General features: G+C 52.0%; 1 protein-coding gene across 3 annotated transcripts in view; it reads right to left on the bottom strand.

The window, feature by feature from the left end:
- Window positions 1–18,056: 18,056 nt before the first annotated feature.
- The window catches only part of LOC127046307 (antigen WC1.1-like), an 82,478-nt gene continuing 75,409 nt past the window's right edge, over window positions 18,057–25,125 (bottom strand). The window contains exons 13-17 of one of the 3 annotated variants that reach the window (XM_050943182.1): window positions 21,931–22,023; window positions 20,869–20,952; window positions 20,121–20,210; window positions 19,554–19,706; window positions 18,057–18,463 (exon numbers count right to left, since the gene is read on the bottom strand). In XM_050943182.1, coding sequence (XP_050799139.1) covers window positions 18,339–18,463; window positions 19,554–19,706; window positions 20,121–20,210; window positions 20,869–20,952; window positions 21,931–22,023 — 545 coding nt within the window. In that variant the 3' untranslated portion in view covers window positions 18,057–18,338. Of the gene's footprint in view, window positions 18,464–19,501; window positions 19,707–20,120; window positions 20,211–20,868; window positions 20,953–21,930; window positions 22,024–25,125 lie in introns of all 3 variants that reach the window. The other 2 variants (XM_050943190.1, XM_050943200.1) reach the window with 2 other exon arrangements.

The following is a 25,125-nucleotide window of genomic DNA, read 5'->3' as shown; positions in this document are numbered from 1 at the left end:
AGGAGGACGGACCTGCGGATAGAGACGTTCCAGGCCCTTCAGGAACCTCGCCACCATAGGGTGGGAGAAGACGGAATGTCCGTCCCCTCTGGGATGAAACGTGGAGATAGCCGCTAGGTGAACACGAAGGGACGATAACGCCAGACCCTGAGCCTTAAGGGACCAGATGTAGTCCAGAATAGTGGTGATTGGAACCTCCGTAGGGAGAAAACCTTTTTTCCGAACACCAACAGGAAAAACGCTTCCACTTAGCCAAGTAAGTAGCCCTGGTGGAAGGCTTCCTACTGCCCAGGAGAACCTCCTGAACCGGGGTAGAGCAGCGTAACTCGGAGCCGGTCAACCACACAGGAGCCATGCAGTAAGGTGCAGAGACCGAAGGTCCGGGTGACAGAGCCTGCCGTGGTCCTGGGTGATCAGGTCCAGATGAAGGGGGAGGGCAACTGGGTTGGCTACTGAGAGGTCCAGCAACATGGGGTACCAATGTTGCCTGGCCCACGCTGGAGCTATCAGAATCATGTGAGCTCTGTCTCTGCGCACCTTGAGGAGGACCCTGTGTACCAGCGGAAAGGGAGGGAACGCGTAAAACAGATGGGTCGCCCATTGGATCAGGAAGGTATCCGCTATCGACCCGGGCTCCCGACCTTGAAAGGAGAAGAATGTCTGACATTTCCTGTTCTCCTTGGATGTGAAGAGGTCTATCCGGGGACGACCCCACCTCCGGAAGAGTGAGAGGGCGACGTCCGGGTGGAGGGACTTCTCATGCGAGCAGAAGGACCTGCTCAGTCGATCCGCTAGAGTGTTTCGTACTCCCGGGAGATAGGAGGCGGAAAAGTGAATGGCATGGGCTATACAAAACTCCTAGAGTCGCATCGCCTCGTGACATAGGGGAGAGGACATGGTGCCGCCCTGCTTGTTGATGTAGAACATGGTTGTCGTGTTGTCGGTGAACACCGCGACACAACGACCTTGAAGGTGATGGACGAACGCTTGACAAGCAAGACGGACTGCTCTCAACAACCATATGTTGATGTGGAGGTCCAGCTCCTGACGGGTCCACAGGCCGTGAGTTCTCCGAGCGCCGCTGTGCGCCCCTCAGTCCAGATCTGAGGCATCCGTCGTCAGGGATGCCGAGGGTTGGGGCGGATGGAATGGGAGCCCTGCACAGACTACGGACTGGTCCAGCCACCACTGAAGGGAGTCCAGTACCCCTTGGGGGACGGTGACAACTGTGTCCAACGAATGTCTGGCCGGCCGGTACTGCGCGATGAGCCAAGATTGAAGAGGCCTCATGCGGAGTCGGGCATACGCTGTCACGAATGTACAGGCCGCCATATGTCCCAGGAGGGCCAGGCATGTTCTTATAGAGGTCAGCGGGGCCGCCTGTAAGCGCAGAATGATGGCCAATAGCGACTGGAACGTGGGCAAGGGTAGCAAGGCCCTGGCCAGGGTAGAGTCCAGAACGGCCCTGATGAACTCTATCCTCTGCATGGGGAGCAGAGTAGACTTGTCCAAGTTGATCACGAGGCCTAGGGCAGCAAAGAGGCTGCTGATCCTGTGGACATGGTCGCGGACCTGCAGCTCCGATATGCCCCGGACCAGCCAGTCGTCGAGGTAGGGGAACACGTGAATGCGGCCGCGCCGAAGGTATGCGACGACGACAGCCATGCATTTTGTGAACACCCTCGGGGCCGTAGAGAGGCCAAACGGGAGGACCACAAATTGATAATGTTGGCGGTCGACCACAAAGCGAAGGAAATGCCTGTGGTGGGGGAATATGGTGATATGGAAGTAAGCGTCCTGCATGTCGAGGGCAGCGTACCAGTCTCCAGGATCCAGGGACGGGATGATGGTTCCAAGGGATACCATACGGAACTTCAACTTCACCATATACTTGTTGAGTTCCCGCAGGTCGAGGATAGGCCTGAGGCCCCCCTTGGACTTGGGGATTAGAAAGTAGCGGGAATAAAACCTCTTGCCCTTCTTGCTCTCTGGAACCTCCTCTATGGCTCCCTTGACGAGGAGCGTCTGCACCTCCTGATGGAGAAATTGCTCGTGAGAGGAGTCCCTGAAGAGGGACGAGGGTTGGGGGTGGGAGGGGGGGGGCGATGAAAACTGCAGGCAATAACTGGCCTGCACAGTGCGCAAGACCCAACGGTCCGATGTTATTTGGGTCCACGCCTGGAGGAAAAATGAAAGACGGTTGGAAAACTGTGGGGAAGGATCCGAAGGGGAAACTGGTACTGCGCCCTCGGGCGCACCTTCAAAATGAAGGCTTGGGTCTGGGTGGGGCCTTGGCGGAGCCTTGGTTTTGCCCCGTTTGGCCACCCGACTGTCTGCATCTATTGTTCCTGCCGCGGCGCCTATTAAGGTCCTGCCGCGGACGGAACTGAGGATACGGCCGACGCTGCTGTTGTTGGTTCTGCTGCCAGAAGGGCCTGCGCTGTGTTGCAGGCGTATGCATCCCCAAAGACCGTATGATGACCCTATTGTCTTTAAGGTCCTTTAGTCTGGGGTCTGTCTTATCAGAAAACAGGCCCTGGCCTTCGAAGGGGAGGTCCTGGATAGTATGCTGGAGCTCTGGCGGAAGGCCAGAGACCTGGAGCCAGGAAATGCGGAGCATCGTAAGCCCTGAGGCAAGGGTCCGAGCGGCCGAGTCCGCAGCGTCTAAGGAGGCTTGTAGCGAGGTCCTCGCTACCTTTTTGCCCTCGTCAAGAATGGTGGTAAATTTCTGACGCGCGTCCTGCGGTAACAGCTCTGCAAATTTGCCCGCCGCTACCCAGGAGTTAAAAGAGTAGCGGCTAAGGAGGGCCTGCTGGTTCGAGACCCTGAACTGTAGCGCCCCCGCTGAATAGATCTTACGGCCCAGGAGGTCCATCCGCCTCGCCTCCTTAGACTTGGGCGCCGGGGCCTCTTGACCATGGCGCTCCCTGTCATTCACCGACTGGACCACAAGGGAGCAGGGTGTCGGATGAACGTGTAAGTATTCATAGCCCTTAGAGGGGGCCATGTACTTTCTTTCCACTCCTCGAGCGGTTGGAGGGATGGAGGCCGGTGACTGCCAGATAGTGGTGGCGTTGGCCTGAATAGTCTTGATGAAAGGCAGGGCCACTCTGGTGGGCGCATCGGTGGAGAGGATGCTCACCACCGGGTCCTCGATTTCAGAGACCTCCTCTGCTTGAATGTCCAGGTTCTGCGCCACGCGCCTGAGGAGGTCCTGATGTGCCCTAAGATCTAGAGTGGGAGGGCTGGAGGACGAGGTACCTGCCACTGCCTCATCAGGGGAAGACGACGAGGAGACCCCTGGCAACAGAGCATCCACGGGGCGTTCTGTCTGGGGCTGCACCTCCGTCTCTGGAGGGAGCTCTGGGTCCTGGTGGCTGGACCTGTCCTCTGCTTCCGGGGAGGGAGGGGGTCTAGACACCGTTGCCTCTGGTGGCCTGCGTTCCGCCGCAGGGCAGGGAGTGATATGTTGCGGACCCTGGGCTTGGTGGTACGCCCAGGGGGTCCAAACCCCCCACTGCTGAGGCCCTCGTTCTTGAGGTGGAGGGTCCTGAAACAGGGCTGCGTGTCTGTTCTGCCCCAGCGTATAGGCACTCTCCACCTGAGAGGACACGGATGGTTCCCTTGAACGCCATGGAGGCGCCGAGCCAGTTTGATAGACCTCTCTATATGCCGACACCGACGATCTCCTCGGTGCCGAGGATCGGTACCGTGAGTCGTACCGGTGCCGGGATCGGGACCGGGAATGGCGTAGTAGTGGGTGCCGGGATCCAGATTGGGATCTGCCTCGAGGTCGGTGCCGAGAGCGGGACCGCGATCTGCGTTCAGCGCGGTGCCGGGATGGCACTGGGGACCTGGACCTGCCACCGACGCGGTGCCGGGAAGTCGACCGGGATTGGGACCTACTACCGGCTCAGTGCCGGCAGGTTGACCGAGGAGCTGAACGCCGAGGTTAACGGCTCCTAGAGTCTCGGTGCCGGTGGTAAGAGGAGCCAGACCAGGACCGTGCAGATGCTGATCGGCGCTGCGAGTGTGACCGGTACCGCCGAGCAGAATGGTGCCGGGACTGTGAGCGGCGCCCAGAGCGCGAGCGTTCACATCTCCGGGGCGATCGGTGCCTGGACTCCGGAGACGGCACTCTCAGCATTGGTTTGCCTCTGGAGGTTACTCACCCCGGGAGTACCGTGGTTTGAGGCTGCGATGGCTCAGTGAGCGCTATCAAGTCCCGTGCCGAGGCGAAGGTCTCCGGCGTAGATGGGACTAACAGCTCGACCCCCGATCTCAAGGGGGAGCTAGGAGGGGCCAGACTCGACGGACCTGCCGGGCCCAGAGTCGACAGCAGCCCTGCAGGCGGTGCCGCGGCCAAGGTAGGTGCCGGGCGTTCCACTCGAGCCTGCCTAGATGGTGTTGCAGACGTCGAGGGTCTTGTATCCATTCCCGGTGCCGGGGATGGACGGTGCCGGGGAGTCTTGCCGGTGCCGGCGCGGTCCGGTGCCGGAGTAGAAGTGGCCGGTTGCGCTGCCGGTACCGGAGTCAGTGCTGCTTCCATTAGGAGAGCGCGGAGTCTTTGATCCCTCTCCTTCTTTGTGCGAGGCTTAAAGGCCTTGCATATACGACACTTCTCAATGATGTGCGATTCCCCCAGGCACTTGAGGCACGCATCGTGGGGATTGCTAGTCGGCATCGGTGTCATAAACAGATAGCTAAGGGTTAATGTCTCTTTCACCTGAAGCACCTGACCAGAGGACCAATCAGGAAACCGGATTTTTTCAACTTTGGGTGGAGGGAAATTTGTGTCTGAGGTCTTTGTTGTCTGTCTGCCTGCTGTCTCTGAGCTTTGGAGAAGTAGTTTTACTTTCTAATCTTCTGTTTCTAAGTGTAAGGACAAAGAGATCAGATAGTAAGTTATATGGTTTCTTTTCTTTGGTATTTGCATGAATATAAGTGCTGGAGTGCTTTGATTTGTATTCTTTTTTAATAAGGCTGTTTATTCATATTTCTTTTAAGCAATTAACCCTGTATTTTCTCACCTTAATACAGAGAGACCATTTGTATGTATTTTTCTTTCTTTTTTATATAAAGCTTTCTTTTTAAAACCTATTAAAATTTTCTTTACTGGGAAATTTCAGGGAAATTGAGTCTGTACTCACCAGGTAATTGGTGGGAGGAAGAAATCAGGGAGAGATCTGTGTGTGTTGGATTTGCTAGCCTGATTTTGCATTCCCTCTGGGTGAAGAGGAAAGTGCTTTTGTTTCCAGGACTGGGAACAGAGAGGGGGAGTCACTCTGTGTAGATTCACAGAGCTTGTGTCTGTGTATCTCTCCAGGAGCACCTGGAGGGGGGAAGGGAAAAAGGATTATTTCCCTTTGTTGTGAGACTCAAGGGATTTGGGTCTTGGGGTCCCCAGGGAAGGTTTTTCAGGGGGACCAGAGTGCCCCAAAACACTCTAATTTTTTGGGTGGTGGCAGCAAGTACCAGGTCCAAGCTGGTAACTAAGCTTGGAGGTTTTCATGCTAACCCCCATATTTTGGACGCTAAGGTCCAAATTTGGGACTAAGGTTTGACAATCGGCTTCTTGCATGCTGAGCACTGCTTGAAGCCCGGCGAACCAGCCATGAGCCCGGTGCCGGGCGCCGGGAAGGGCAACGGCCCACCCGCGAACAAGTTCTACAACTATATACAATAAACAACTAACTACTATACTACCTTAAACTGGTTTTGAAACTATTTACAACTACAACTACGAACAGTGTACAAGGGAGAGCTAGGGACACGGAGGACAGCAAGCCGCACTCCACAGTTCCAGCAACCGACACGGCGGTAAAAAGGAACTGAGGAGCGGGCGGGCCGGCAGGGATATATATCAAGTGCCATAGTGGCGCCACTCTAGTGGGCGACCTGCCGGCTCACTGGAGTTGCTAGGGTAAAAAAGTTTCCGGCAAATGTGCACGCGCGGCGTGCACACCTACCTGGAATGGATATGAGCAATCACTCGAAGAAGAACTGGGGCTGTTCCTCTTGTTGTCAAAGTCCAGTCCCATTTCCTAAAAGACACGACAAACACGCACAAGAGGGGAGAGAAATGACAGTGCAGATGGAAAATGTAACTTGTGTCTGGTGTTGACTCTCACTTGCAACCTCACTGTTGGAAACACACAGGTGAGGTACACGATCTGATCAGCCACCCCGAGCCTGACAAATGAGTAGCACCACTAGACTGATTAGAGCATTGCTTCGCACTGCCTCTTTGGTCACAGGCTCACACTGGTGTTGCAAAATACGCCGTCTTGGCTGGCTAAGTCAGACTCTTATTGAACAGAGAGCAAAAGGAGAGGGATAGGGAAGAGAAGGGGTAAGATAGGGAAGGAAAAAGACACATGGGGAGTAGGGGTGGAGGATGATGACAAGGCTTCACATCTCAGATGGTGTTTGGGATTCAGGCAGAGCCAGTGGAGGTGATGACGTCATCTGGGCCCTCCACTTTGCCCAGGTTTGGTCAGGACATCTCTTGGGTTACATCGGACAGAATTAACATGGTTCACCACTGTAAAGTCTTTTCTATGGTCTGGACCCCACATTCTGGCCGGGGGACCTGGGCCACGGGCTTGCTGCTCTTCTACCAGCAGCCACACTCCCCTGGACCTGCTCCCTTGGCTGGTTATTTTGTGGCATTTTTAGTCCATTTTTCATAGCGCATTTGAAAATAAAATACTTCACTGGAGCTTTTTCAAAAGCCTCAATGAAAGGGCCTTGAGGAAGAAACAGCACGCTCTGCTGGTTCCTACGAAAAAATCTCTCTGTCATGCAATAAGACTTTCTAGAGGACCATGGCCTCTAACTGTACTTCATACAGTTCCAAAGTGCTTAGTTTACTGGGTTTACATTCTGGGTTTCACCTTAGGCACCTAGGTAGTGGAGTCTGAGTTTGATCTGTAACATCTGTCCATGTGTACGTATACACAGCTATAGAACCATTTTAATCTAGTTATGGTTAAGCTGCTGCTTGTAATATTAGCTTCTCTATCCAGGCACATAGAGCTTTAGAAATCATTACTCTCGGGAATCAAGTTTCAGAGACTCATTCTTGTCCCTGAATTTAATTCATTCATGGGAAATTCTTCTGCCTTTTTGAGTTCCCCCATCCTAGTAAAAAAAAACGTTTTTTTACATTCTTGCAGGTACTTTCTATACTTGAATTCTTTAAAAACAGCCTATTCTGCTAATGTAAACTCGTGAGGGACTTAATCTCAGTCGGGACAGGAGTCTTTGAAACAGTTGAGTAAATTTGGTGTAGAAATAAAGTGCTAAAAGTGCTAGTCTGCCATTGATTTTAAAGGGACTCAGGCTCGGACCATAGTGCAGCTATAGACTAGAGCACTTTCTAGCTTTAAGGGGACCGAGTCCATTTGAAATGTAGGCTCTTTCAGAAAATGAGCTAGAAATGGTTTCAGAGCCTACACATGCCCAAAAGCTCACAGGTATTGGGCTCAGGGGTATGGTTTTGTGCCACTCTAGAGACAGAGACCAACTGCAAAATGCAGCTCCAGAGCTGGCTTCAATTGGCCAACTACCTAAAGTTTAGGGTGTTCAGATGCAGGTATCGGCTATAGCTACAGTTCTAAGCGTTAGACATAGGTATAACGCACCTCTTCCATTTTTAACCCACTAGGCTCTATCTAGTGCAGGGCTCAGCAACCTTTCAGAAGCGGTGTGCCGAATCTTCATTTATTCACTCAAATTTAAGGTTTTGCATGCCAATAATACATTTTAACATTTTTAGAAGGTCTCTTTCTATAAGTCTATAATATATAACTAAACTATTGTTGTATGTTGTCATAAACAGATAGCTAAGGGTTAATGTTCTTTTACCTGTAAAGGGGTAACAAAGGAAAAAGACGGTTACTCACCTTTGTAACTGTTGTTCTTCGAGATGTGTTGCTCACATCCATTCCAGTTAGGTGTGCGCGCCGCGCGTGCACGTTCGTCGGAAACTTTTTACCCTAGCAACTCCAGTGGGCCGGCAGGTCGCCCCCTGGAGTGGCGCCGCCATGGCGCTCAATATATATCCCTGCCGGCCCACCCGCTCCTCAGTTCCTTCTTGCCGGCTACTCCAACAGTGGGGAAGGAGGGCGGGTGTGGAATGGATGTGAGCAACACATCTCAAAGAACAACAGTTACAAAGGTGAGTAACCGTCTTTTCTTCTTCGAGTGATTGCTCACATCCATTCCAGTTAGGTGAATCCCAAGCCATACCTAGGCGGTGGGGTCGGAGTGAGAAGTCGCGGCATGGAGCACTGCAGATCCGAAGGCCGCATCCTCTCTTGACTGCCGGACCAGGGCGTAGTGGGAAGCAAAGGTGTGGACCGATGACCAGGTCGCTGCCCGACCGATTTCCTGGATGGGCACATGGGCGAGGAAAGCCAGTGACGACGCCTGCGCCCTGGTAGAATGCGCAGTCACACGGCCCGTAGGGACGTGGGCCAAGTCATAGCAGGTCCTGATACAGGACGTTACCCATGAGGATAACCTCTGGGAGGAGATAGGAAGCCCCTTCATGCGGTCCGCTACTGCCACGAAAAGCTGGGGGGATTTGCGGAAGGGCTTGGTCCTCTCCACGTAGAACGCGAGAGCCCTACGGACATCAAGCGAGTGGAGCTGCTGCTCCCTGCCTGAGGAGTGAGGTTTCGGGAAAAAAACCGGAAGGAATATCTCTTGGCTGATGTGGAAGGACGAGACTACCTTGGAAAGAAAGGCAGGGTGTGGCCTCAGCTGCACCTTATCTTTGTGGAAGACTGTATACGGGGGGTCTACCACAAGAGCCCGGAGTTCCGACACCCGCCTAGCTGAGGTGATAGCTACTAGAAAGGCAGTCTTCCAAGAGAGGTAAAGCAGGGAGCAAGTAGCTAACGGTTCAAAGGGGGGTCCCATGAGCCGGGACAACACCAGGTTAAGATCCCAGGTTGGAGCAGGGAGACGGACGTTAGGGTATAAACGTTCCAGTCCCTTAAGGAATCTAGACACCGTCGGGTGAGAAAAAATAGAGCGACCATCCGCACCCAGGTGAAAGGTGGAGATAGCTGCCAGGTGGACTCGCAACGACGATATCGCCAGACCTTGCTGTTTGAGGGACCAAACGTAGTCTAAGATATCGGCCACCGAAACTTCCATAGGGCGGAGATTTCTCTCCACGCACCAACAGGAGAAACGCTTCCACTTGGCCGAATATGTCGCTCTCGTGGAAGGCTTCCTGCTGCCCAAAAGCACCTCCCTCACCGGTGTGGAGCAGCGCAGCTCAGAACCGGTCAGCCACGCAGGAGCCACGACGCTAGGTGCAGCGACTGCAGGTCCGGGTGACAGAGGGTCCCGTGCTCCTGGGTAATCAGGTCCGGGTGAAGGGGCAGGGGAACTGGGTCGGCTATGGTCAGGTCCAGCAGCATGGGGTACCAATGTTGCCTGGGCCATGCCGGGGCTACCATGATCACGCGAGCCCTGTCCCTGCGCACCTTCAGAAGGACCCTGTGGACCAGAGGGAACGGGGGAAACGCGTAGTACAAGTGGGTCGACCACGGAATAAGGAAGGCATCCGCTATCGACCCGGGCTCCCTGCCCTGAAAGGAGCAGAACGCCTGGCACTTCTTGTTCCCCCCGGACGCGAAGAGGTCCACACGGGGATAACCCCACCTCCGGAAGATGGAGAGGGCGACGTCCGGGCGAAGGGACCACTCGTGCTACAGGAAGGATCTGCTCAAGCGATCCGCCAGCGTGTTCCGTACTCCGGGGAGGAAGGAAGCCGTGAGGTGAACGGAGTGGGCTACACAAAAGTCCCAGAGTCGCATCGCCTCGTGACACAGGGGAGAGGATCTGGTGCCGCCTTGCTTGTTGATATAGTACATGGTCGTCGTGTTGTCGGTAAACACCGCGACACAACGACCTTGAAGCTGATGGCAGAACGTTTGACAAGCGAGGCGGACCGCTCTCAACTCCCGCATGTTGATGTGCAACCCCACCTCCTTCTGGGACCACAGGCCCTGCGTTCTCAGGGTCCCCAGGTGGGCCCGCCAGCCTAGATCTGAGGCATCCGTTGTCAGGGACACCGAGGGCTGAGGTGGGTGGAAAGGGAGCCCCGCACATAGCACGGACTGGTCTAGCCACCAGTCGAGAGAATCTAACACCCCTTGGGGGATCGTGATCAGCATGTCTAGCGGCTGTCTTGCCGGCCGGTAATGATCGATGAGCCACAACTGGAGGGGCCTCATGCGGAGCCGAGCATAACCGGTCACAAAGGTGCAAGCCACCATGTGGCCTAACAGGGCTAGACATGTCCGCACTGATGTCAAGGGGGCTGCCCGCAGTCGTTGAACGATCGCCGACAATGCCTGGAACCTCTGCAACGGCAGCAAAGCCCTGGCCACAGTGGCATCCAGGACGGCCCCGATGAATTCCACCCTCTGCGTGGGGATCAGGGTGGACTTGTCCATGTTTATCAAGAGGCCCAAAGTAGCAAACATGCCGGTGATCACGCGGACATGGCTGCAGACTTGCCGTTCCAACGTGCCCCGAATCAACCAATCGTCTAGATAAGGGAACACGTGGATACGACTGCGTCGAAGATGTGCCACAACAACTGCCATGCATTTTGTAAACACCCTCGGGGCCGTAGAAAGGCCAAATGGGAGGACTGCAAATTGGTAATGAAGGGGGCCCACCACGAAGCGAAGGAAACGTCTGTGGTGTGGCCAAATGGCAATATGAAAATACGCGTCCTGCATGTCGAGGGCGGCGTACCAGTCTCCCGGATCCAGGGATGGGATAATGGTCCCCAGGGATACCATGCGGAACTTCAACTTCACCAGGTATTTGTTGAGCTCTCGCAGGTCGAGGATAGGCCTGAGGCCTCCCTTGGCCTTGGGGATCAGAAAATAACGGGAATAAAACCCCTTGCCTTTCTCGTTTTCCGGAACCGCCTCTATAGCTCCTTTGCTGAGGAGCGTCTGTACCTCCTGCCGAAGGAATTGCTCGTGAGAGGGGTCCCTGAAGAGGGACGAGGAAGGGGGGCGGGAAGGAGGAAATGATACAAACTGCAGGCGGTATCCCGTCTGCACCGTGCGTAAGACCCAGCGGTCCGATGTTATTTGGGTCCACGCCGGGAGGAAAAACGAAAGGCGGTTGGAAAACGCGGGGGAAGGATCCATGGGGGAAACTGTTACTGCGCCCTCGGGCGCACCTTCAAAATGAAGGCTTGGGTCCAGGCGGGGGCTTAGAGGAGCCTTGGTTCTGCCCCCCTTGGTTCCCCGAATGCCTGCGCCTTCCATTCCTGCCACGGCGCCTGTTAAGGTCCTGCCGTTGGCGGAACTGGGAATATGGCCTGCGCTGCTGTTGTTGCTGTGGCCGGAAGGGTCTGCGTTGCATTCCCGGTGTGTGCATCCCGAGGGAGCGCATAATGACCCGATTGTCCTTCAGACTCTTGAGTCTGGGGTCTGTCTTTTCGGAAAACAGGCCCTGGCCTTCGAATGGGAGGTCCTGGATGGTATGCTGGAGCTCCGGAGGAAGGCCAGAGACCTGCAGCCAGGAGATGCGGTGCATCGTTACTCCCGACGCGAGGGTGCGGGCAGCCGAGTCTGCAGCGTCCAAAGAAGCTTGCAAAGATGTACGTGCAACCTTCTTGCCCTCATCTAAGATGGCTGCAAATTCCTGGCGGGCGTCTTGCGGCAGCAGCTCCTTAAATTTGTCTGCTGCCACCCAGGAGTTGAAAGCGTACCTGCTGAGCAGGGCTTGCTGGTTCGAAACCCTGAGCTGCAGCGCCCCAGCCGAGTATACTTTACGGCCGAGGAGGTCCATTCGCCTGGCCTCCCTGGATTTGGGGGCTGGAGCTTCCTGCCCATGACGCTCTTTGTCATTTACTGATTGTACCACCAGGGAACACGGTGTCGGGTGTATATGGAGGTACTCATAGCCTTTAGAGGGGGCCATGTACTTCCTCTCGACGCCCCTCGCCGTAGGGAGGATGGAGGCCGGAGACTGCCAGATGGTATTGGCGTTGGCCTGGATGTTCCTTATGAAGGGGAGGGCGACCCTGGTGGGAGCATCCGATGAGAGGATGGTAACAATCGGGTCCTCTATTTCCGAGACCTCCTCGGCTTGTAGGCTCAGATTCTGAGCTACTCGCCTGAGGAGGTCTTGGTGCGCCCTGAGATCCAGTGGGGGGGGGGGCGCTACTGGAGGAGGTAACAGCCACCGCTTCATCAGGGGAGGAGGATGAGGAGACCCCCGGCAAGAGAGTGTCTAATGGAGGGTCTCCCTCGGCCCTCGCCTGGACCCTTCCTCCCCATCCGGGGAGGGAGGGGGGCGAGACAATGAGGCTTCCGGCACCCTGTGCTCCGCCGTCGCAGGCCTAGCAGGAAGCTGTTGGGGCCCCTGGGCTTGATGGTATGCCCAGGGTGTCCAAAACCCCCATTGCTGCGGGCCTTGGTCGTGTTGTGGCGGGTCGTGAAATAGCGCCGCCTGCCGGTCGGTGCCCAGCGCATACCCGCTGTCCGTTTGGGAGGAGACCGACGGCTGTCTAGAAGGCCACGGCGGGGCAGACCCTGGTTGGTAAGGGTCTGCGCGGGTCGGCAGGGACGATCTTCTCGGTGCCGGGGATTGGTACCGGGAGTCAAAACGGTGCCGGGACCGGGACCGGGACCGGGTTCTGTCTCGGTGCCGGGATCTGGACCGGTACCGGCCGCCGCTTCGGTGCCGGGATCGGGACCGGGACCTGCCACCAGCTCGGTGCCGGGAGGTCGACCGGGACCGGGACCTGCCACCAGCTCGGTGCCGGGAGGTCGACCGGTGCGGCGAGTGATGGCGGGACTGGCTCCTGGAGTCACGGTGCCGGTATCAGCGGCTGGAGTCCGACCGCGACCGCCTTGAGGTCGACCGGTGCCGCGAGTGCGACCGGTACCGCCGAGGAGAGCGGTGCCGGGACTGCGAGCGGCGATGAGATCTCAATCTGCCGTGACGTTGGGACCTGGACCGTGAGCGCGAGTCCCGAGACGGTGCCGACATCATGGGCTTGCCTCTAGACGCGACCCGCACCGGAGGTACCGGGGGTGGCAGCTGAGTAGGCTCAGTTAAGGCAATGAGGTCCCGAGCCGAGGCGAAGGTCTCCGGCGTGGATGGGACCAATATCTCAACCCCAGATCTCATGGGGGAGCTTGGCGGCACCGGACTCGACGGACCCGCCGGGCCCGGAGTCGACGGTGCCGGCGGCGCCGCGGCCGATGTTGAGGCCGGGCGCTCCAGTCGGGTCTGCCTGGCCGGAGTAGCAGACTTCGACGGTCTTGGTTCTGTCCCCGGTGCCGGAGAAGGTCGGTGCCGGGGAGTCTTTTCGGTGCCAGTGCGATCCGGTGCCGGCGCCGAGATCACGGCCTGCGAAGCCGCCGGGTCAAGTGCCGCCTCCATAAGGAGAGTCCGGAGTCTTTGATCTCTCTCCTTTTTTGTTCTTGGCTTAAAAGCCTTGCAGATGCAGCACTTGTCCGATCTGTGCGATTCCCCCAGGCACTTCAGGCACGCGTCGTGGGGGTCGCTGGTGGGCATAGGCTTCTTGCAGGCCGCACACTGCTTGAAGCCCGGCGAACCAGGCATGAGCCCGGTGCCGGGTGCCGGGAAGGGCTAAGCCCCCGGCGAACAACTATTTACAACCTATTTACACTTAATTACTACTATCTATACTTAACAATCTAACTAACAACTATAACAATACGAGAGATAACGAGAGATAACAAGGAGAGCTAGGGACGTGGAGGACAGCTATGCCGCGCTCCACAGTTCCAACGACCGACACGGCGGTAAGAAGGAACTGAGGAGCGGGTGGGCCGGCAGGGATATATATTGAGCGCCAGGACGGCGCCACTCCAGGGGGCGACCTGCCGGCCCACTGGAGTTGCTAGGGTAAAAAGTTTCCGATGAACGTGCACGCGCGGCGCGCACACCTAACTGGAATGGATGTGAGCAATCACTCGAAGAAGAACCAAACACCTGAGCAGAGGACCAATCAGGAAACAAGACTTTTTCAAATCTGGGTGGAGGGAAGTTTGGGGTGTGAGTCCTTTGTTCTTGGTCTGTTCCTTTTCTCGTCTCTGAGAGTGATCTTTCTATCTCCTGGCTTTCTAATCTTCTGTTTCCAAGTTGTAAGTACAAGGATAGTAAGACAATAGGTTTATATTGTTTTTTTTGTATTTACATGTGTGTAGTTGCTGGAATGTGCTAAATTGTATTCTTTTTGGATAAGGCTGTTTATTCATTTTTTTTCCTTTAAGCAATTGACCCTATATATTGTCACCTTAATACAGAGATCATTTTATGTCCTTTTTCTTTCTTTTTATATAAAGCTTTCTTTTTAAGACCTGTTGGAGTTTTTCTTTAGTGGGGACTCCAGGGAATTCAGTCTGCAGCTCACCAGGGAATTGGTGGGAGGAAGAAGTCAGGGGGAAAATCTCTTTGTGTTAGATTTACTAAGCCTGACTTTGCATACGGGGGAAGAGAGATTAGATCTCTCGGTACTTGTGTTTCAAGGATAGGAAGCAGGGAATCTCCTAGGGTCGTCCAGGGAGGGGAGCCTGGGAGGAAGTAACAAGGAAACAAGGGGAGGGGGTTATTTCCCTTTGTTGTAAGACTCAAGGCACCTGAGTCTGGGGGTCCCCCAGGGAAGGTTTTGGGGAGACCACAGTGAGCTAGGCACTGTATAATTCCTAGCTGGTGGCAGCGATACCAGGTCCAAGCTGGTAACTAAGGTTGGAGGTTTTCATGCTAATACCCATATTTTGGACGCTAAGATCCAGATCTGGGAAGAAATGTTATGACATATGTAAAATAAATAAGGCTTTTAAAATGTTTAAGAAACTTCATTTAAAATTAAATTAAAATGCAGATCCCCCCAGATAGGTGGCCAGGACCTGAGCAGTGTGAGTGCCACTGAAAATCAGCTCGCGTGCCACCTTCGGCACCTGTGCCATAGATTGTCTACCCCTGATCTAGTGCTTTGTCATTATAAGGAATCCTACCTGGAGAGCCATGGAGCCTAATAAGTGATCCTTCCTCAATAACAGGCAATGGATTCAGCTAATCCAAAAGACTCAGGGAGACAACCCTTTATGATAACTAATGTATACAAAATACATTTTTGTGGCAGCAAAAAACAATATTCTTACCCTCCATCATGAAATCCAAAGGCATTATTTGCAGGCTAGGCTTTGGCTACAAGTAACTGGCTGTGATGGTCACTCTTACGCTTTCCCAGTTGGCCCTGATGCCTTTGTCTGGCTCAATGGCTGTAGCTAGTGATGGGTGAAGGTTTAGCTGTTTGGCGCAGAGAAACACATATAACGTCAGCATCTGATACAAAGTGTCTTTGAACCAGATCGATCCACAAACAAGGGTGGGAAATACAGCAAGACTGGTATCATTTTTGCTGTTCATCTAGCCACCCTGCCAATTCTTCACCAATTGGTTTCTTTCAACGTAATGAATTTCTGCAACACTTTGTCTACTAACTTTAGTACATCATAGAAACTCAGTTTTAGGACAAGGATTCCTGTGAAAAGGATAGTGCATAGTTTTTGTTACTACACGGAAGTGAAAGACTAACATGCTGTAGTTAGGGTATATTTGTGCAACATTCATTGTTTTGTTTCAGTGTTTATGGAAAACACATTTATCCTTAGGGTAACTGTATTAGGGAGATGTGTGTTGAAACAAGTGTTTGAAATATAAAAATTATATTCAATTGAAAAAAATGAATGGTTGTGCTTGTGGACAGGTGAGGATGAAGGTAAAAGGTTCAGCTTGTGATTGGATTGTCTACTAGGAATGTAAACAGGCATCTTTTAAAAGCAAATTAACCTTTAGCTACAAGAATACTTAGAGTCATACAACATGAGGGTTGGCAGAGACCTCAGGAAGTCACCTAGGCCAATCCCCTTCTCAAAGCAGGATCAACACCAACGAAATGATGGCATCATTTACGTCCTTTTGATTTTTATGTTTTTTTTTCTCTATATACATTTTTTTATTATTTAGTAAAATTATTGAATACCTTCAGTTTGATAGTCAACTTATTTATTGAGGAATACATTCTAGAAAGAATTTCCATTGTAACTGCCCCTGTTACTCAACATTTATACAGTTACTTTATCATCTATCTATCTATCTAATCACTAACACTAATGAGCAGCTTTAATTTTTCTTGTTTAAGCATTTCCATTGTAACTGCCCCTGTTCTACTTACAGCTTTACTCAATATTTATACAGTTACTCTAGCTTACTAGCTATCGGAGCAGACAAGCACCTGCATACATAAAACATCATTAGATATTGGTAAAGTTGCTCATTAACATAAACTCCAGAAATGAGAAATGAACACATAAAGGATCCATACAGTTTCCCACTACCATGCAGTCTTTCATCATTTACTGCAATTTATGCTGCTGACACAACCTTACCTTTGCAACATCCTTCTATTCTCTAACTACGATAAGCTATGGGATATCTATATAGTATTGTTTTAAAATAGTTTTCTACATAGATAATAAAGATTTCAAACACACATGCAATTATACAAGCAAAATAAATATATAACTATAGGTTCCAAAGTTTAGCGTCCCCTCTTGAAGGACACACAGAAAATAATTTAATTTTCCCAGCATAGTCTTCTTGTATCTGTGCAAAGTGTGGGCCATTAATGATGGTCTAGAATCTTGATGGCTCCCATTCATTAGGACAATTGATTGTAAATGGTTCATTTACCTGAAAGCCTTCCTGTGTTCCTGTGAACCAGTCCAGGAAGAATAGAGGCTGGGGTCTCACATGTCACCTGATACTGGAATCCATCTTAAACCTGGTGCTTTTCTATATAGAAGGAGAGGTGTAGACCCAGACAGAAAAAATATTACTGCCTTGTGCCAAATCTATAAAAGAGAGTGGAACAGAATAAAGGAGGCTGCCAGTCATGAGAACACCCCTGCTTTCCACTTAAGATGTGTGCTGTAACCAACAAGGACTGTACCAGGGGAAAAGATTGGGCCCAGAGTAGGGAGGAGTCTAGTTTGTGAAAGAAGCTTATTAGAACAACTCTGAGGCTACGTCCAGACTACCCACCGTATTGGCGGGTTAAAATCGATTGCTCGGGGATCGATATATCACGTCTCATCTAGACGCGATATATCGATCCCCGAGCGCGCTTATATCGATTCCGGAACTCCATCAACCCCAACGGAGTTGCGGAATCGACAGGGAGAGCCGCGAACATCGATCCCGCGCGGTGAGGACGGGTGAGTAATCCGATCTTAGATATTCGACTTCAGCTACATTATTCACGTAGCTGAAGTTGCGTATCTAAGATCAATTTCCCCCCGTAGTGTGGACCAGCCCTCAGGGTGAGATTTTACCTGTAATTAGTTTATTAATGTATTAGGCTTACACTTGTGTGTTTTTGCTTTATTTTGCTTGGTAACTTACTTTGTTCTGTCTGTTATTACTTGAAACCTCTTATATCCTATATTTTATTCTTAATGAAATCACTTTTGTTTATTATGGAACCCAGAGTAAGTGATTAACACCTCGGGCAGCAAACAGCTGTGCATATCTCTCTATCAGTGATATAGAGGGTGAACAATTTATGAGTTTACCCTATATAAGCTTTGTAAAGAGTAAAACAGATTTATTTGGGGTTTAGATCCCAATGGGAGCTGGGTGTCTAGGTGCTGGAGATAGGAGACCTAATGAGCAGTTTTGGGTTAAAGTGTGCAGGTTTGGGGGCATGGACCAGACCTGGGTCTGTGTTGTAGCAGACTAGCATGTCTGGCTCAACAAGGCAGGGTTCTGGAGTCCCAAGCTGGCAGGGAAAATGGGCTCAGAGGTAATCTTAGCACATCAGGTGACAGTTCCAAGGGAGTCTCTGTGACCAAACCCGTCACATCAGTCTCCATCTGTCTCCCTACAGGGCAACATAGAGTCATCCAATAGACCTCATGAGAGAAACATCACGCCTGGAATAGATTTTCAAAAAGGATTTAATAAGAAAAATCAAAAATTCACAATGAAGAAATGTTAGGAACAAAAAAGCAGGGAAATTCCAGACTGTCTGATCAATGGGAAATTAGAGGGGAAATCACAGCCCCTATCCCAGTCACACTTATTTCTTGCATTTAAACAAAATTGAAATAAAAAAGCTAATTAAAGTAGTTCCCAGGCAGGGATTGTCTCCAGTACCACCCATGGCCCAATGAGCATTTGGGAAAGGAAGAGTCTAACCATACAGCATTTACATCCTCACAGGATAATTGATCTGAACCCAGGCATTCTTATATTGATGTCCCAGAGCCACCATCATCAACATCATCATAACCTGGGTCATGAGGAGGTGGGGACAGGACGTCACTCTCAGCCCCAGAGGCCCCTTCACTTCTTAGCAAGTGCAGGTTCCAGCCTGAAAATAGCAAGGTCACATTACAGTCAATGTATCCATTCTCTACCCATGTGAACTCACATAATGGATGGGCAACATACAGCATGGACTGTGAATCAGCCCCCACCCACAGTTTTCCTGAGTGGGCCTCTGACAAGTTTAGTCCATTATCTCTCTCTGTTCTTCAAAGAAAACATATGGGAGGAGATTCTGTCTGTGCTGAGACCTCCCTGGTGCAGGAGAAGTGTAGTGGTGGCAGTGAGCTGGTGATGAATCTCTGATAGGCCACTGGGAGCTGCTGTAACTCCTGACAGCTGATATAGTCCCTAAGGGACCACATGGTGGCTGGAGAAGGGTGGGGACCCTACTCCATGGGCCTTGCCTGGACATCACAGATCTCACCTACCCATGCAGTGCTGGTTCTCACATTACTCCCATCAAGACCGAAGAAATGCAGATTTCATCCCAACCCAGTTTCCCGAGGTGCAAAGTGGCAGCTCAGCTCTGATCCTATGCTAATGGGGACATTTACATATTGAAGAGAGTGATTTCAAACCTGATGCCAGGCCACTAACTAACCGCACTCCATGGACCCTGCTCTTCCCATTACCGCCTAGGGCACTTGTTTGGGGACAGGCACTTTGGCCCCGATCCTGCCAATGGACTCTTGTAACTTAGATGATTGGACAATTCCACTGAAGTCAGCAAGATTATTCATGTGAGTAAAGTGACAGATGAGATCTAGTATTTGTAGGACCATGGCCCTTAATATGAAATCTTCTTTATTTCTTGATTTAAGTTCATGTAACTCAGAGCTGCCCAAAGGATTCAGGGGGCCCAGGGCAAAGCAAATTCGAGGGCCCCTTCCATAAAAAAAAAGTTGCAATACTATAGAATACTATGTTCTTGGGGGGGCCCTGCGGGGCTCGGGGCCTGGGGAAAATTGCCCCACTTGTGCCGCCCCCAGGCAGCCCTGATTTAACTCTGTTTAGTAGAGGTCAGGGTGGGGATACAGCTGGGAGTTTACCAATAACTGTATTTCAGTGCAGTGACAGTGACCTCTAGTGGCCAGTAAAGGCTCTTCCAGGTGAGCTGTCCACACACCACTCACCCGTCTGTGACTCCCAGTTCGTGACACTTCCCCCACGGGCCACAGTGACTTTCTGGGCACTTGGTCCTGAACCAGGGTCATCTTCAGGGTCAGAAATTTCTCTAGCATCATCATAACCATCCCCTGGGTCATCTCCAGGCAGGGCAGGGACCTCTGAAATAAAGATGTGAATTAATGGAAATGAGAAGAGGCTTTCCACTGAATAGAGAAATAAGCTACATGCCAGGTGTGGCAAACGAGGGAATTATGTGTATTATTTTTTATGAATGCCACATACACCCCAGTTTAGCTGTTTGATATTATCCTGCCAGACTGCACAGAGAAAATCAAAGGAGGCTATTGGCGGGGAAGCAAACAGGAAACATAAAACTAACAAAGACATGGCTCCTTAAGGGCATGGGGAGAGCTGTGAATTGTGGAATGCATCTCCCTGGCTCCAGCCAGGCTAGTCTGGGTTAATTCTTCCCAGCCCTGAGCTCAGGATCAAAGGGCAGACTAGGGAATGAAGGGGTGGAACAGCAGTAGCCAAGGGGTAATGTGGTTTCTGGAGGGGGATTCACTGTTCACCTCGACTGTCTGGAGTCTGGGGGACATCGTTCAAGGCAGACTCCTCCACGTTGTCGTAATCCAAACGAGAGCCCCCTGGGTAATCTGCCTCTGGAACAGCAAACACCACACTCAGCTTCCCCTGAACACACCCCTTTCCCGAGCAGGTTTTAATTTCCCATTAAAAGCCTGTTGTCTTGGAGTTTGGGCTATTCATCAGAGTCTGTACGGGAAGTCACAAGGTGACCCAGAGGAAAAGGGAGAGTCATGGACATTCTGTGAAACAATAATTGTGCCACCTTCATATCCTCAAAAATAACTACAGCCCAGCCCTGCCCCACAGCATCCAATAGCAACTTTATTATGCCCTTCAATGAGATCAAGACCTATGCTGGTATTGAGCTATCCCTGGACCCGTTGGGAGACAGTAGCTGCCACACAAGAGCTGACCATTGTGAATTGAACTGAACTCTATAAAGACACAGAGTCCTGACTTTATATGGGCTGGATCGTGAATTGGCCTATATGCCGAGACAGGGGGCTAAGATCATGGGGCACAGATCAGGGGTTGTATAGTGACACGTGTCAACTGTGGAAGCCACATGCTTTCATACCATGTGAATATTTCTCTGCCCAGTTCCCTGCAGCTCCTCCCCTGGGGGAGAGCACCATCAACCACACACAGAAAGGATCACGATTTGTTCACATTTCCATCAAGAGTTGGACAGAAATCATTATGTGTCTCTGTACCCACCCCCACCCCCGTTACCTTGTTCTGATCCACGATCGTTTTCCCCCTCGCTGTCCCCAGTGTAATACTGCAGCTTCGTCACTGAGTCATCTGAATAGGAGACTGGAGAGATGGTAAATGGGATGTTACCACAATGAGAGCAGTGAAACTGGCTGATGGGCAATGTATCCAGGTCCTGGAGCAAGATTTATGGTCTCAATATATTGCTCCTTCAAGAGAAGATGCTGAATTCACAGCGACTGAGTGGTGAGAGGCTGACACAGGTTTTCCGAGATAAATATCCATTTTTTTGTGGTAAATGTGGCTTTGGAATGGATAAAATCAGACTGGGAAGATGCTGGGAACAGCCATAGTGACCTCATGAGGCGAGGCAGGGACTGAGTGAGCCTTTAACCATGGGATCCCCTCCTGTGGGTTTCATTTGAATCCTTCTTATTAACTGCAGAGTGTATTTTGAGTCACACTCAGGGTGTAAGAATCTGTTTAGAGAGGAATGTTTATCTTCTCCTCCTAAATGTTGCTACTTCATGGCCTGATCCAGCAGAAAATTATGGCTGAGGCTGCTGGTCCAGACCTCCTCAGCCACAGACACGACTCCCATTTTGTTATGCAAGACACCCCCCTCCCCTGCCTCGTTCCCAGATTAGGCCACCCCCTCCCAGGATCAGAGTCTGTGACCAACCCCCATCATTAGTAGAGAGGACAATGTGCATCTCAGCCTCAGGGCGATGCACTGACCATGCCCAGAGTGCCCCACAATGTGCTAAATAGAGAGCAGCATCTTCCCAACTGATTGACATTGAGTCAAAAGGATATGAACAGCCATTTTCCTGACCCATAACTAATTACCCCCTAAGGCTGCAGAATGTACAGATCGGACTGACTCAGAATGCAGAGTCTGCTAGGGAGGAAACTCATTCATTTCAGCCCAGTAACTGGCTGATCTCTTCACAGACCCAGCATCTGCAGCCATCCAGGACTCACAGGCTTGAAGGCTGCAGAAATTTAGCTCTAGGTCAGAGCTTTAGAATGCAGAGTGCAGTAGAGATTTTCTCCCTGTTAGGAATGACACACACAGACCTGAGCGATCAAACATCTGCTTCTTTCTCATCAGGTTATAATCAATCTCCTCGTACACGGCCTCAGAGAAAGGGTCCAAGGATCTTCTGGAGCCTAAAAACAAAGGGGAGGGTTTGCACAGGGTCAGAGAAGCTAGGGATGGGAAACCCTATGAGATCATCCAGCCCCTCCCCCTGGGCCCAGTGCAGGACTGGTCCCTAAAAAACATTCCCACTGCTCTTTCCAGTTAAGATTTCAGCATTGAAGGTGACCATGTCCGTGTCATGTTTGTTCTATTGGCTATTTCACTGTCATTAAGTTTATCTTAACATTCAGCCTTAATGGTCCCTACATAAATTTATCCTATTACTCCTAGTACCATGCAAAATCATTCCTCTCCTATCCTGGTGCTCACACCTATGGGCAAAATAGTACTTGTACATGTACTGCCTAGAGACTGTGTGGGGAATAATTAGCTAATATTTGTGCAGTGCTTTAAAAATGGAAAGTACTATCTATATCTCTTTTTAGGTGACAAATCTGAGGCATTGTCTTAGACTGAGGTGTCATTAGAGAAAATTTTGGAATACATTGATGAAGTAAATAGTAATAAGTCACCAGAACCAGATAATATTCACCCAAGAGTCTGAAGGAACTCAAATATGAAATTGCAGAACTATTAACTGTGATATGTAACCTATCAGTTAGATCAGTTTCTGTACCACATGGCTGAAGGATAGCTAAAGTGATACCAATTTTTAAAAAAGGCTCAAGAAGTGATCCCAGCAATTACAGGCCAGAATCCTAATTTACAGAACCAGGCAAATTAGTTTAAAATACAGTAAAAACAGAAAAGACGGTTACTCACCTTTGTAACTGTTGTTCTTCGAGATGTGTTGCTCACATCCATTCCAGTTAGGTGTGCGCGCCGCGCGTGCACGTTCGTCGGAAACTTTTTACCCTAGCAACTCCAGTGGGCCGGCAGGTCGCCCCCTGGAGTGGCGCCGCCATGGCGCTCGATATATACCCTTGCCGGCCCACCCGCTCCTCAGTTCCTTCTTGCCGGCTACTCCGACAGTGGGGAAGGAGGGCGGGTGTGGAATGGATGTGAGCAACACATCTCGAAGAACAACAGTTACAAAGGTGAGTAACCGTCTTTTCTTCTTCGAGTGATTGCTCACATCCATTCCAGTTAGGTGAATCCCAAGCCATACCTAGGCGGTGGGGTCGGAGCGAGAAGTCGCGGCATGGAGCACTGCAGATCCGAAGGCCGCATCCTCTCTAGACTGCTGGACCAGGACGTAGTGGGAAGCAAAGGTGTGGACCGATAACCAGGTCGCTGCCCGACAGATTTCCTGGATGGGCACACGGGCGAGGAAAGCCAGCGACGACGCCTGCGCCCTGGTAGAATGCGCAGTCACACGGCCCGTAGGCACATGGGTCAGCTCATAGCAGGTCCTGATACAGGAAGTAACCCATGAGGATAACCTCTGCGAGGAGATAGGAAGCCCCTTCAGGCGGTCCGCTACTGCCACGAAAAGTTGGGGGGATTTGCGGAACGGTTTGGTCCTCTCCACATAGAACGCGAGAGCCCTACGGACATCAAGCGAGTGGAGCTGCTGCTCCCTGCCTGAAGAGTGAGGTTTCGGGAAAAAAACCGGGAGGAATATCTCTTGGTTGATGTGGAAGGTCGAGACCACCTTGGGGAGAAAGGCAGGGTGTGGCCTCAGCTGCACCTTATCTTTGTGGAAGACTGTATACGGGGGGTCTACCACAAGAGCCCGGAGTTCCGACACCCGCCTAGCTGAGGTGATAGCTACTAAAAAGGCAGTCTTCCAAGAGAGATAAAGTAGGGAGCAAGTAGCTAACGGCTCAAAGGGGGGCCCCATGAGCCGAGACAACACCAGGTTAAGATCCCAGGTTGGAGCAGGGAGTCGGACGTTAGGGTATAAACGTTCCAGCCCCTTAAGGAATCTAGACACCGTCGGGTGAGAAAAAACGGAGCGGCCATCCCCACCCGGGTGAAAGGTGGAGATAGCTGCCAGGTGGACCCGCAACGACGATATCGCTAGACCCTGTTGTTTGAGGAACCAAACATAGTCTAAGATATTGGCCACCGAAACTTCCATAGGGCGGAGACCTTTCTCCACGCACCAACAGGAGAAACGCTTCCACTTGGCCGAGTATGTCGCTCTCGTGGAAGGCTTCCTGCTGCCCAAAAGCACCTCCCGTACCGGTGTGGAGCAGCGCAGTTCAGAACCGGTCAGCCACGCAGGAACCACGCCGCTAGGTGCAGCGACTGCAGGTCCGGGTGACAGAGAGTCCCGTGCTCCTGGGTAATCAGGTCCGGGTGAAGGGGCAGGGGGACTGGGTCGGCTATGGCCAGGTCCAGCAGCATGGGGTACCAATGTTGCCTGGGCCACGCCGGGGCTACCATGATCACGCGAGCCCTGTCCCTGCGCACCTTCAGAAGGACCCTGTGGACCAGAGGGAAAGGGGGAAACGCGTAGTACAAGTGGGTCGTCCACGGAATAAGGAAGGCATCCGCTATAGACCCGGGCTCCCTGCCCTGAAAGGAGCAGAACGCCTGGCACTTCTTGTTCCCCCCGGACGCAAAGAGGTCCACATGGGGATAACCCCACCTCTGGAAGATGGAGAGGGCGACGTCCGGGCGAAGGGACCACTCGTGCGATAGGAAGGATCTGCTCAGGCGATCCGCCAGCGTGTTCCGTACTCCGGGGAGGAAGGAAGCCGTGAGGTGAATGGAGTGGGCTACACAAAAGTCCCAGAGTTGCATCGCCTCGTGACATAGGGGAGAGGATCTGGTGCCGCCCTGCTTGTTGATATAGTACATGGTCGTCGTGTTGTCGGTAAACACCGCGACACAATGACCTTGAAGCTGGTGACAGAACGTTTGACAAGCAAGGCGGACCGCTCTCAACTCCCGCATGTTGATGTGCAACCTCACCTCCTGCGGGGACCACAGGCCCTGCGTTCTCAGGGTTCCCAGGTGGGCCCCCCAGCCAAGATCTGAGGCATCCGTTGTCAGGGACACCGAGGGCTGAGGTGGGTGGAAAGGGAGCCCCGCACACACTACGGACTGGTCTAGCCACCAGTCGAGAGAATCTAACACCCCCTGGGGGATTGTGATCAGCATGTCTAGCGGCTGCCTTGCCGGCCGGTAATGTTCAATGAGCCACAACTGGAGGGGCCTCA

Source organism: Gopherus flavomarginatus, chromosome 1 (genome assembly GCF_025201925.1).
Source record: "Gopherus flavomarginatus isolate rGopFla2 chromosome 1, rGopFla2.mat.asm, whole genome shotgun sequence".
In the NCBI taxonomy this organism is placed as follows: Eukaryota; Metazoa; Chordata; order Testudines; family Testudinidae; genus Gopherus; species Gopherus flavomarginatus.
This window is presented reverse-complemented; position numbering and strand designations above follow the sequence as displayed.